General features: G+C 39.5%; 1 protein-coding gene across 1 annotated transcript in view; it reads left to right on the top strand.

Moving 5' to 3' along the window:
- The first annotated feature begins 209 nt into the window (after nt 1-209).
- Nucleotides 210-13,214, top strand: part of PTCHD4 (patched domain containing 4) — a 343,137-nt gene continuing 330,132 nt past the window's right edge. Inside the window, exon 1 of the mRNA XM_036766669.1 lies at nt 210-635. Coding sequence (XP_036622564.1) covers nt 210-635 — 426 coding nt within the window. The remainder of the gene's footprint in view (nt 636-13,214) is intronic.

The raw sequence follows: 13,214 nt of genomic DNA on the forward strand, positions 1-13,214 counted from the left end.
CTGCAGTGTTTGAAAGAGTAGTAGGAGTGCATGGAGGTGGGGATGGGGAAAGACAAGCGGCGTGGTTGGGGAGGTGAAAAGGGAGGGGGGAGGGGGTTTGTCAGCCTCGGCGGTGGTGGTGGCCGGAGGGGAGGGGGGTGTCAGTTCGGGGGGGGTGGGGGAATCCGGGGTGAAGGCGGAGGGGACAGCCCGGCGCTTACACATGTCACATGTGCTTTTTAAGACGGCCGGGAGCGTCTGCGAGCTGGATCGGGTGGAGGATGCTGCGGCAGGTCATTCGCAGAGGGCTCCAGTCGTTCTGCCACAGGCTGGGCTTGTGCGTGAGCCGGCACCCCGTCTTCTTCCTCACCGTGCCTGCAGTCCTGACCATCATCTTCGGCTTCAGCGTGCTCAACCGCTTCCAGCCCGAGAGCGACCTGGAGCGGTTGGTCGCTCCCAGCCACAGCTTGGCGAAGATCGAGCGGAGCCTGGCGGGGAGCCTCTTCCCCCTGGACCAGTCCAAAAGCCAGCTGTATTCGGACTTGCACACCCCTGGGAGGTATGGCAGGGTAATCCTCCTCTCCCCACCCGGACACAATATTTTGCTCCAGGCTGAGGGGATCCTGCAGACCCACCGAGCCGTGCTGGAAATGAAGGTGAACCACAAGGGCTATAATTATACTTTTTCCCATCTGTGTGCGTTGAGAAATCAGGATAAGAAATGCGTGCTGGATGATATAATTTCAGTGCTAGAGGATCTCAGGCAGGCTGCCGTCTCCAATAAGACAACAGCCAGGGTGCAAGTGAGGTATCCCAACACTAAATTGAAGGTATGCTCCTCCTGCATGCTTCTGCCAATTAAAGAGGAAGCTCTTCATTTCTTGCCCTAAACAAGCAAAGAAAATGCAGAGGTCTCATCCTGAAGGCGATTTTGCGGGAGGTGGGGGGAGTCGAAGATGGGAAGTGTTGAATGAAGGAAACAATGAATTTTACGCTTAGACATTAAGTAATTAAATGAGAAAAGAAAAAATCAAAACAAAACATTTTTTTACTTTAAAAAAGCTGCTTCTGAGACCCTGCAATTATATCTTTGTTAAGGGTTAAAAAAAAAACAAAACAGCGAATGGAAGTGGGAGAGGGAATCCTTAATAGTTGGGGGATTTCTTTCGTCTCCTGGAGAGGGGAGGGTAAGATGTATTTTTTTTTTGTTACTAATTACAAGTCCAGGTGGTAGCCTAAGTATATCTTATGGCTCCAGTGAAGGCTGGCTTCGGATGTGTCCGGAGGAGTTTGTATCTGTGTCTGTGTGTCTGTCAATAGTGAGTTATGAATGTAGTAGGGATTCCAGGAATTGTGGGAGTGTGTATTTGCATACAAAAAAAAAAGGTTGGGAATTTTCTCTGGGCAAAAATAATGGTCTGCCACTTACTGATCTACTGGTGGGTTGTATGGCATCAAAGATTTGTTATCTCTTCCCTCCCACAAAACCTCTAACTGAAACAAGATGATTGTTAATGTCTTGTGTCAAAAAAAAAAACCCAACCCACTTCTTCAGCCAATATAACAAAGTTAGAATCATTTCAGTTAAATGAGAAGATGAGTTGTATTTTTTGACACACTTTCTCCAATTTCTATAACTTTAAAAGAGATTTTTCAGGCCCTTTCTGGATTGCCAGAATTTGTCTGCTGCAGGCAATGAGGCAGGCAGTCTTCAGGTTACTGAAGTTTCAGGGACAAATGTGACTTTCCAAGAGTCATTGCACCATTTGTGGGCTTCAGGTAGTGAATCTCCTGAAATTGCCCATTATTAAAGTAACTTACGAGGCAGATGTAGTGTCCTGAAAAAAAAGTTAATTTTTCTCTGATTGGCATGTTAACTTCCTATAATTGCATGATCCCACCATCCCCGAGTAGAAGTGAGGAGGGGGAAAACATGGTATTCATTCAGAGGTCACAGGCAGTTTGTCCAGTCTGGATAAACAAAGAACCAACACAAAAAGGTTATTTTATTTATTTACCTATTGCATTAATATAGCGATGGTTTCCACTTTAAAAGTTAGTAGTAAGTCAGGAGGAAAATAAATGAGGCTTTCCCTTGAACTGAATTACAGTTGGATGCATTGGGCATGGTATTCTGACATTTGGAATCCCTTAGAGAGGCCCTTAACCAGCTTTTTTGAAGTGTTGTGCCCTGGTTAAAAAAGATCTAGAGACTGACTATGGTGTCAGCTCTTCAAAGCTGAGGAGCCCCATGAGATTTAGTCAAACATGAAAAATGATTCATCAGTGTAAAATCTAGGTAAGGGTGTGCTTTGTGTGCTCTCTAATCACTAAAGGGAGAGGGAGGGATATTCCTCTGTGTGTGTGTGTGTGTGTGCACGTGTGTAGCAGTAACTTTTAAATTCCTGAATTTCCTAGGATCAACATTATCACTTGCAAAAGAAATAGATGATATTGGGAGGTAATTCCCCTAGCCTGCAAAGTTTATATTTAGGTCAATCCTAAATAGACTATATAATGTGAAATAGACCTTGAAACTACTTCTTACTTTAACCTGAAATCTTCTTTACCAAGTCAAGTTGGCACTCCACTAATACTCAGTATTTACTGGGACTTATTTCTCCTTTCTTTAGAATAAGACCGTATTGCCCAGCCTGAATATCGTGCTTATCTGTGCAGATCATATCTATAAAGTGATTAGCTCAGTGTCTAAGCACATAGTAGGTGCTATATAAATATTTATTCTCTTCCCCCCACCATTGATAAGGAAGGAAAGAAATCATCATGTGCCAGGCACTTTGCCTATTGTCTCATTTGATTCTTACAACAGCCCTTGGAGGCAGGTGCTATCATTATCCTTATTTTATACCTGAGGAAACTAAGGTTAAGTGACTTGTCCAGGATCACAGGACTATTAAGTGTCTGAGGTGTTCCTGACTGTAGGTCCAGTGCCCTATCCACTGTGCCACCTAGTTGCCTCCAATGCCCACTATACAAATTACTGAGATGGTGAGTGAACTGAAGTACTTAGTGAGTGAGAAGCAAGGCACTACCTGGCCAAAGCTTTTTGTACAAGGACATTGCCTTACACACTTTTATACCCCCATTGTGCCTACTGAATTCTAAAGAGAACTGTAGCCAGGGTGAGGCAGCTGGGGCTTTTTCTAGGGTGCTAAAATTTAAAGGTTTCCGGTATCATTTTCAATCTTTTACTAATATAGAAATAACTGAACTTAGCACTCCGTTATCAAGGATAATGGTTTCTAATGGCAAGATACAGTGACAGTGCCCCAGGTGAATCCCTTCTTATGCTGGCAAATGTCTCCCCCAATGTAAAATCCTCCCCAGATGTGTTTGCGGGAACGTGTCGTGTCTTGACTGAGCATGTCTTTGACACTTGACCCTGATAATAATGGCTATGATTAAGCCATTAAATACTTATTGACTAACCGACATACACCTGAATAGGGATCTGTTGATATTTATGAAAGAATGTAACAATCAACCTATCTAGGTCACCTTGGATAAGTCACTTCATTTCTCTTGGACTCAGTTTCCCTATCTCTAAAATGAGGGGTTGGACTAGATAGCTCCTGATATACCTTCTGAGCTTTAGATCTATAATGCTATGATACTATAACCAGATGGAAATGAATTTTATCAATAATAAAACAAAGTGTTATAAATTTGGCTTGTAAATGGTTCCCTACTTCCGTCACCTTACTTTGTAGCCTTCCAAAGCCTGTTTTGGACCATCTTTCTCACGATAACATAGAGCAAAGTATGCTTACGTTTTCAATTTCTTTGGAAAAGATTTTAACTTTATAGTCCTTTTCACTTTTCTCCTTCAAATTTAGTTATTTCCAGTGATTGTAAGGCCTTTCTACTATGACTCCATGGGAGACTGTCAGGAGTGAAAGATGCTACTTTGGGGTGAAAAATACAACAGTGTGACAACAACAACAAACATTTGTTGAGTTTCTGATGTATTCAGAAGAGTGTGCTAGGCACTGGGGAAAATGGCAAGTATAGATAACACATAGTCTCTGGCCTAGAGGAGTTAATAATTTCGTTTGAGGACTGCCAAGGGGTTTAGTGGGCCTAGAAAGCAGGACCGAGAGTAAGGAAGACCAGAGTTCAGATCCAGTCTCAGACACTTACTAGCTGTGGGACTCTCGGCAAGTCACTTAACTCGGTTTGCCTCAGTTTCCTCATCTGTAAAAGGAGCTGAAGAAGAAAATGTCAGATCATTCTAGATCTTTGCCAAGAAAATCACAAATGGGGTCAAGAAGAGTTGTACGTGACTGAAACAGCTGAACAACAATTAAAAAAAACAAATAAGGAACAAAAACCAAGCCTGGATGTAATACACGATAAGTGGAGAAAGATACGGGGCATAATGTATAGAATGTTGCAATTGAAGTCAGAAAGATCTGAATTTAAATCCTTTCTTGACACTTTGTAGTGACGTGACCACAGCATGTCACTTAATGTCTTCTACTCAGGCAACCTTCTGAGACTCTACGTTTCAACTGAGCTGTGATTTGGACTGGATGGGGTTCTATACCAAGTGTTAGGTGAAGTCAGAGAAGGAAAGCCCCTTATCAGCAGGGAGGCTTCCTCATGGAAAGAGCATTTTAGTTGGATTGTAAAAAATAGGTAAGAATTCAACAAGTAAACCGGAGGCAGGAGACCCTTCCAGGCATAGAGAACAGGTTCAGTGATGCATTTATAGAGCATTTGCAGGTTTATAAACCACTTTATAAATATTATTTCATTTGATCCTCACAACAACCCTAGGAAGTAGGTGCTATTAATATCCCTATTTTACAGATGAAGAAACTGAGGCAGACATAGCTTAAGTGACTTGCCCATCATCACACAGCTAGTAAGCCTCTGAGTCTGAATTTTCACTAAAGCCTTCCTGACACTAGATGCATTGCTCTATTTACTTCACCCCCTAGCTACAATAAAAGCTAAGGGCCATGACAGTATAGTGATCGGGCATTGAGGAAAGGGGTATATAATGAATAGTGTTGCGGGGAATGTTGCAACATGGACTTCATCAGTCAATAGGCATTTATTAAGTACCTATGCTATGTGCCAGGCACTGTGCTAGATAAACCAGTCCCTGCCCTCAAGGACTTACATTATTCTATCAGGCAAGACAATAGGCATGTATATGTCATACAAAATATTTATAAAAGAAATACAAGGTAATATGGAGAGAAAGAGTACTAGTCACTGGGAATTGAAGGGAAGGAGTTTTGGAAAAAGCCTTATATGGAAAGTGATATTGTGAGCTGAAATTTTTCTGTTCCTTTGTTTTTATTATTATGAACTTGACAAAGATCAATAAGCCTGAATATTTCCACAATCAAAGAATATTTTTTAAAAAAGACTTGAGATGAACATGGAAGGAAACTAAGGATTCTAAGAATTGGCAGTAATTTGATGGAATAGGTCAGAGATGAGAAGAAGGGAGATATTTGCCGGTATCCTGAAGCTAAATTAACATTGATTGGAGGGATGTGAAAAGTGGAAAAACTTAAGTGAAAAAAAAACTTTAAAGGCATCTGCTAAATCTAGTTTGATTCCCAAATGATTCATACCGGAAACTTCTGATAAACTTTATTGTTCTGACAATGTTAGCTAACCTAGTGGAGGCAGAGTTGTATAAAATTCCGGACTGACCTTGAAGCAGCTAAATTAAAACTGATACAAAGGCATCACAGTCCTCTTAGAGGACAGCTGCTTGTGAAATGAAAGGCAAGTGGGAAAAGAGACAAAAATTTGAACTATATGTCAGCTGTATGTCTGCATCACAAACTTATATTATTTTTTCTTGTTTTATGTGTGTCAGACTTGTCTTCTCAAGTGTATCCCAAGCACTTTCATGGTAGGGACAGTGTCTTATCCTTTCTTTGCTTCTCCAACAGTGCCTATAGTACTGGCAGTCATAGAATCATAGTGTAAGAATTGGAGGGGACCTCTGTGATTATTTTGTCCAACTCTCTCATCTATAGATTAGGAAACTGAGGACCAGAGAGATAAAGTCACTTGCTGAATGTCACAAAGTATGATGGAATCAGGATTCAAATCCCAGGTCCTCTGACTTTAAATTTAGCAGTTTTTTCCCATTAAACTATGATGTTATCTAACAGGTCCTCAACAAACACTTGATCATTAGCTAATTGTCTAAAAAATTTGACCATAATCAGAAGCAATTTCATATCCTTAATTACTATTACTTTCAAACTTCTCTGAGAAGTTTTCTTTATTCTCCTCAAATTTCTTTATTGTATTCCCGATTCAATAATAAGACCTGCTTACGTTCTGGCCTTGAGATTGCAGAATAACATTAGCTGAGAAAATGTGATTTTGGGCAAGTCCCTTGGCCTCCCTGAGCTTCAATTTCCTCAACTATAAAAGGAGGGATTTTAGGTTAGAATCTATTGCAGGCAGTGATCCCATGTGTTTTAAATAAAACGCTTAAAATCACGCTAAGATCAAAATGTCACCCTGAAAACCCAAATAGGCTTCACTCAGAACTTTAAGATGTCTTAATTTTGCTCAAAATGGATTTCAGGCAACATATCCCACACCTGGCTTCAAAATGGTAATAATCCTAGCAATGATTCAAATTTCTATGGTGTTTTATAGTATCACTTTGAAGTAGGTAGTATAAATATTTCAGTTGATGAGACTTAGTTTCAGATTGATGAGTTGACTCCAACAGTCATATAAACAGTAAATGTTAGAGTTCAAATTTAAATTTATGTTCCTTTGATACAAGGATTGGGATAGAGAATGGATCTGTAATATAATTGGGATAGGGAACTACCAAGGGAGGAAACCATATCCACCATGAAATTATCATAATCTTTGCAACTAAAAGTCTTAGAAAGTTGCCTAGAACCCTGAGAAGTTGCAAAGCTTGCCAAGGGTCAAACAGCTGTTATCTGTCAAAGGTGGGACTTGAGTCTAAGCTTAGCTCTATTCACTAAACCTCGCTACCTCTTCTGCCCTTGAACATTGTTACAGCATAATCAATTTTTATTAAAGTGCATTCTGGTCCAGTAAAATTTCCACTACACCAGGCTGCTTTAAAAGAAGGGAGTTCTCTGAGTAGTATTTTAGGCAGACACAGTCATGCATGTTTTTTTCTCACTGATTTGAGCCTCCAAACAGGGACAATTTACAAAAGCATCCAGGGTACAAACAGTGCTGAAGTTCTATATCCTGACAACAGGAGAAGGGAGAAGCAGGGAAGCCCCAGAAAAACATAGCCCTCAGTAATTGATTTTATTACAGTTCTAGATCACAACTTTGACCGACAAAGTGATAAAGTAGATTTGATTTCACCACAGTTCGCCCTTCTGCTGAATTCAGTTGCAAAACCACATTTCAGTGTCAATGTTTTGATGAAGTCAGTTTGTACTGCGCTCAAGAATCATTGCAAAGATGGAATTTCCCATTACTTAACAAAAGACAGAATATCCCCAGGCATATTCTCAGAATCTTAGATTCGGAAGAGACCTCCAAAAGTCATTTAGTCTAGCCTTCTCCTGCCTTCGGTTAGAGCAATTTAAAATGGAATGATGAGTGTCTCTCATATTCTTAGAGATCACCAAGGAAAAGTGATTCTGCAGCTTTTTTCCTCTTAATCATTGCAACGCATAACAAAACTTATATATTGAAAACTCTTTCTAAGGCTACACTTAAACCTATTTCATCTTTATCCCTTGGTGGAGATAAAGAACAGTTGTTGCGATTCTTTATATAATAACCTTTCATTCTAAGGGAGAGTTATTACAATAGTTCTTAAGCCAACTCAGATCCATATTAAATACAGTGGGACCTCACTATAGTGGTATCCTCTGTGCCAGTTTTGTGACTGGTTTATGTCAATCCAATTAAACTGAATCCATCAAGCATTTGTCAGGAGCTACTGTGGGCCAGGTGTTTAATGGAAAGTAGGCTGGCCTTAAATTTGGGGAGACCTGAGTTTGGATCATACCTATAAAACATGCTAGCTGTGTGATTCTGGGAAAGTCGTTTAAACTTTTAGTGCTTGAGGAACCTTTCTGAGATTGTGTCACATTAGTTGCTAAGCAGTATCACTGGGAGGAGTTTCCACACTTGAAGATTCCTGCAATAATGAAATCACAGATCTACACCAAAAAGAAAAAGTAGAAAGAGAAAGAGAGAGAGAGAGAGAGAGAGAGAGAGAGAGAGAGAGAGAGAGAGAGAGAAGGAAAGAAAGGAAGAAAGAGAGAGAAGGAAAGAAAGGAAGAAAGAAGAAAGAAAGAAAGAAAGAAGGAAAGAAAGAAGAGAAAGAAAGAAAGAAGAAAGAAAGAAAGAAAGAAAGAAAGAAAGAAAAGAAGAAAGAAAGAAGAAAGAAAGAAAGAAAAAGAAGGAAAGAAAGAAGAAAGAAGAAAGAAAGAAGGAAAGAAGAAAGAAAGAAGTAAAGAAAGAAAGAAGGAAAGAAGGAGAGAGAAAGAAAAAAGGGAGGGAGGAAGGAAGAAAGGAAGAAAGGTAGGGCACTATGCTATGGACAAATATGAAACAATCCCTTTCCTCAAGAAACCTATGTTCTATTGGGAAGAATATAAACTAGACTGTCCTAAGATAATGGGAGTTAGAGCTGGAAGGGTCCAGTAAACTTCCTGGTTTTGCAGATGAAAAAATTGAGGCCCAGAGACATGAAATGATTCACCTAAGGTCACACGTAGTAAGTTGCATACCTGGAATGTAAACCAGACCATTTGATTCCAGACCCTGCACTTTTCTATTATATTTTTATTGCATAAGGGCCTTCTCTGAGACTAGTCCATCAACATGTATTTTTAAAGGCTAACTATGTACCAGACACTGTAAACCATATTGTCTTCGATAAAGGCCCACAGTAGTTCTGCTTTATAACATACAAAAATGCCTTTGTTTTACTCCTAGGTAGTTCCAGCCCCTCTAAATTGTACTTTCTAAAACAAAGGTTTGCCTGAAATATGCTCTTAGCTGCTTCCAAAGGGGTCATAAAAATCAGTTGTTTAGTCAAAAGCACACTTTGGTTTTTGCGTACGTTGCAGGAAACTTGAGAAACATGGCATTTCTAGATGTGTCCCCAAAATGAGCCATGCTCCTTCATTTGTATCAGGGCTCAGTGTTCTTCTAGGTAAAAGAGCTCCTCTCTCCCTACCCCAGCGTGCTACCTGTGTAACCTTGAGCAAATCGTTTAACTTCTGTTTGCCTCAGTTTCCCCAATTATAAAAGGTAGATAGTAATAGCACCTACCTTCCAGAGTTTTTGTGATCATCAAATGAGATAGCATTTGTAATGTAACACAGTGCCTGGCACAGAGTAGGCACTATATAGATACTGGTTCTTATTGTTATTAATTATCATTATTATTACTGCTGTTGTATCAGCAGATGTGCACACACACTGATACACCTGCAGATTCAAGTAACAGTACCAATTTTTTTGGATAAATAAAGAAGTATACAACTGCATTTCAACTGCTCTGGAAAGATATTTCTTCAATAATGTTTCTTAGCTGTAAACAGATCTGTGCAGGGGTCTTGTTGCAGTCAGTGACTACAAAAAATAATATTGTTGCCCTTTAACAAAATATACCCATTTTGCTGAACAAATCCTCCTTTTTATTTAGCATTCATTTAAAAAAATGAGTTCTAAATTCTCTCCCTCCTGCTCCTCTTCTACCCATTGAGAAGGTAAGCAATATGATATCAATTATGCTGTGAAGTCATGCAAAACATATTTCCATATTAGCCATGTTGCCAAAAAAAAGAAGCAAGAAAAATAAAGAAAGTGAAAAGAGTATGCTTTAATCTGCACTGAGTTCATCAGCTCCCTCTCTGGAGGTCAATAGCATTTTTATCTTGGGTCCTTTGGAAATGTCTTCAGAGTAGCTAACTCTTTCCCAGTTGATCATCACTACAACATTGCTGTTACTGTGTACAGTGTTCTCCTGGTTCTGCTCATTTCGCATTAGTTCATGCGAATCCATATTTTTCAGAAACTATCCTGCCATTTCTTATAACATGACGGTGCTCCATCATGATCATATACCACAATTCGTTCATCCATTCCCCAACGGATGGGCATCCCCTCAATTTCCAATTCTTTGCTAACACAAAAAGAGCTGCTATAAATATTTTTGTACATATAGGTCCATTTCCCTTTTCTTTGATCTCTTTGGGATAGGCCTACTAGTGGTATTCCTGGGTTAAAGGGTATGCATAGTTTTATAGCCCTTTGGGTATAGTTTCAAATTGTTCTCCAGAATGGTTAGACCAACTTACAACTCCACCAGCAGTGGACCTATTTTTCCACATTCCCTCTAGCATTTAATATTTTCTTTTTCTGACATGTTAGCCAGTCTGATAGGTGTGAGTGAGCTGGTACCTCAGAGTTGTTTTAATTTGTATTTCTCTAATCAATAGTGATTTAGAGCATTTTTTTCATGTGACTATTGATACCTTTAATTTCATCTTCTGAGAACTACCTGTTTATATTCTTTGACCATATAAGATATATTTTAAACTAATCTAAATATTTTAATGGTGCCAATTCGTTGTCATTTCTATTCCTTGAATTCAAATTCTGAGTGGGGGAAAAAAGAAGAAAGGCATTGGAAGTATCATTATCATTGGAGTGATACCTTCCACTTAACTCTCCTCTCACTTCCTTCTCTTACAAATTCTGAGCACGGACCTCTCTTTTATCTAGCCCCAATGGCAAAGAAAAATGTAAGCCCCCTGAAAGTAGGGATTGGTCATTGGTTTTGTCTTTGTAATTCCAGTGCCAGGCACAGCACATAATACATACTAGGCACTGATTAAATGCTTAATTGCAGGTGGGAGAATGCACACAGGGAACACTAGAGCTGTCCGTTGACTAAGACATGGAACTAAAGACTTTAAAAGATGAATGACTTTAGGGTGAAATTACCATAGGGTCCTAATATCAAAAGATGCAAAGTACATTAGGGATTATTTAAAATCTATCCCTCTCATTTTTCTTGGCTGAGGAAATGGAAAATCTCAAAGGTTAATTAAAGAATTTACTTCAACAAGCAAAGTTACTAAATGCTGTGTTTATGGCACTGTGCTAGTCTCTGAAAAGACAAAGACAAAAATGAAAGCATTCCTGACCTCAAGGAGCTTACGGTCTAATTGAGGTATAAAATAAGTACTTATCTAAGCAAACACAAAAAATACACAAAACTTTTTTAACAAATTACTCAGCATTTAATATTCTAAGTGTTAGGGATACAAATGTAAAAAGTGGCAGTTCCTGCTCTCCTGGGGTTTATATTCTAATAGAAGAATACAACACACTTAAGTGAATGATGTCAAGGGAACGAAGTTTTGGTCTAAGAAATCACGGAGATATTGAGTTTAAATATTTATATGCTATGCCCAGAGCAGGGGCAGCTAGGTGTCACAGCACCAGGCCTGGAATCAGGAAACTCATCTTCCTGAATTCAAATTCAGCCTCTGACACTTACTAGCAGTGTGACCCTGGGCAAGTCACTTAAATCTGTTTGCCTCAGTTTCTTTATCTGTAAAATGAGCTGCCGAAGGAAATGGCAAACCACTCCAGTATCTTTGCCAAGAAAACTCCAAATGCAGTCACAAAGAGCCTGACATGGCTGAAGAACAACTAAACAACAACACACCTAGAGCAAGAAGTAAAAATTGGGAGATGGAAGAGAGGAAGAAGTTGTTAACAAGAAGCAGACTTGTTGAGATGGCCTGGGAGAAATATGGGGAGAGGAGAGCACTAACAACTTAGTGGGAGGCAGTCAGTTTCTTGTGTAACCTGTGGCCCATAGCCCCTAAAGATTCTGAGCTCACATAGACCTAGTTCCATTCTCAAGGCTTGCCCTTATAGGTTCAATTTATTTTCCTTTGGTTTATTACCTTCACCTGGATTAATCCATCAATATTGTCTAAATAAAATTTGGATACAGGTTGTGCCTAGGATGTCGCAGGTGTGGTAGAACAGTGTCCAAATCTTACACAGGTACTCAAAATACCCTATGGTCATTGGATTCAGGACGTCCTTTATTTTGCTCTACAGAAAATTCATAGAAGGTTAAGGACTCAGTAGAGTCCATGAACTAATACAGAAGTATGAAACACTCAGCCCTTCAGATCTTCACCTCTGTCCAAAAGGGAAATAAGCATGGAATTGCTATCTGGATAATTGTAATTCTAATGAGGGGAAGCTAGGTGAAGAGAGGGATAGAGTGCCAGACCTGGAGTCAGGAAAACTCAAATCTTCCCGAGTTCAAATCTTGCCACAGACATTTCCTAGCTACATGATTCTGGGCAAGTCACTTAACCCTATTTGACTTAGTTTCCTCATCTGCAAAATGGGCTGGAGAAGGAAATGGCAAACCACTCCAGTATCTCTGCCAAGAAAACCCCAAGTGGGGTCACAAAAAGTCAGATATGACTGAAAAACTGAACAACAAATTCTATTGAATCCTTCTTTCCCAAAGTTCTACCCTTTCCCCCAAGTTTCCTAGTATCTCTCTGTGCTTTGGACTACCCCCAAAAGGTAAACATGCTTTGGAGCTTTCAAGCAATAGTCTTTTCATCATGCTTACACAGTACGACTAACTCACTGGTTTCACTTTTCTAATAGGGCATTGTGCAAAAAAATGTGGACTACCTTTCTCCTTCTCCAAGGAACAGTATAAACCAGGAAATCTACTCTCTTTCTAGAAGCACCAGTGTTTAAACTCTCAAACTCAGGAATTCTTGAACTTGGAAAAAACTTTTAAAGCTGGTGTTCCTCAAGAGAACTTTCTCTGCTAAAAGGCTAGATTATATTATCATGCTACCTTAAAGCAGAGGTAGCCTCTATGTGAGCCACATGCAGTCCACAACACGCCTGAGTGTGGCATGACCCAGATTAAAATTTAATTGGGAAATATTTAACAAATTAAACAAAAATTTAATAAAATATAGACAATATTACATTTTAAAACTAAGTCAATGTATGGCTCACTGTTATACCTCTGTGAAGATTTCTGGTTCCCTTTTCTATTTGAGTTTGACACCACTGCCTTAAAGAATTCATAATCTTATTTTGTCCCTTCTCTACACATGGCAGTAGGGTTCAAAAACAGTATGCTTAAGCTCTCTTCTCAGCCTATGTGCAAGCACATGTTTACCATGGCCATGTGCTTCTGTTGTAAA

This window comes from Trichosurus vulpecula, chromosome 7 (assembly GCF_011100635.1).
Source record: "Trichosurus vulpecula isolate mTriVul1 chromosome 7, mTriVul1.pri, whole genome shotgun sequence".
Taxonomy (NCBI): Eukaryota; Metazoa; Chordata; class Mammalia; order Diprotodontia; family Phalangeridae; genus Trichosurus; species Trichosurus vulpecula.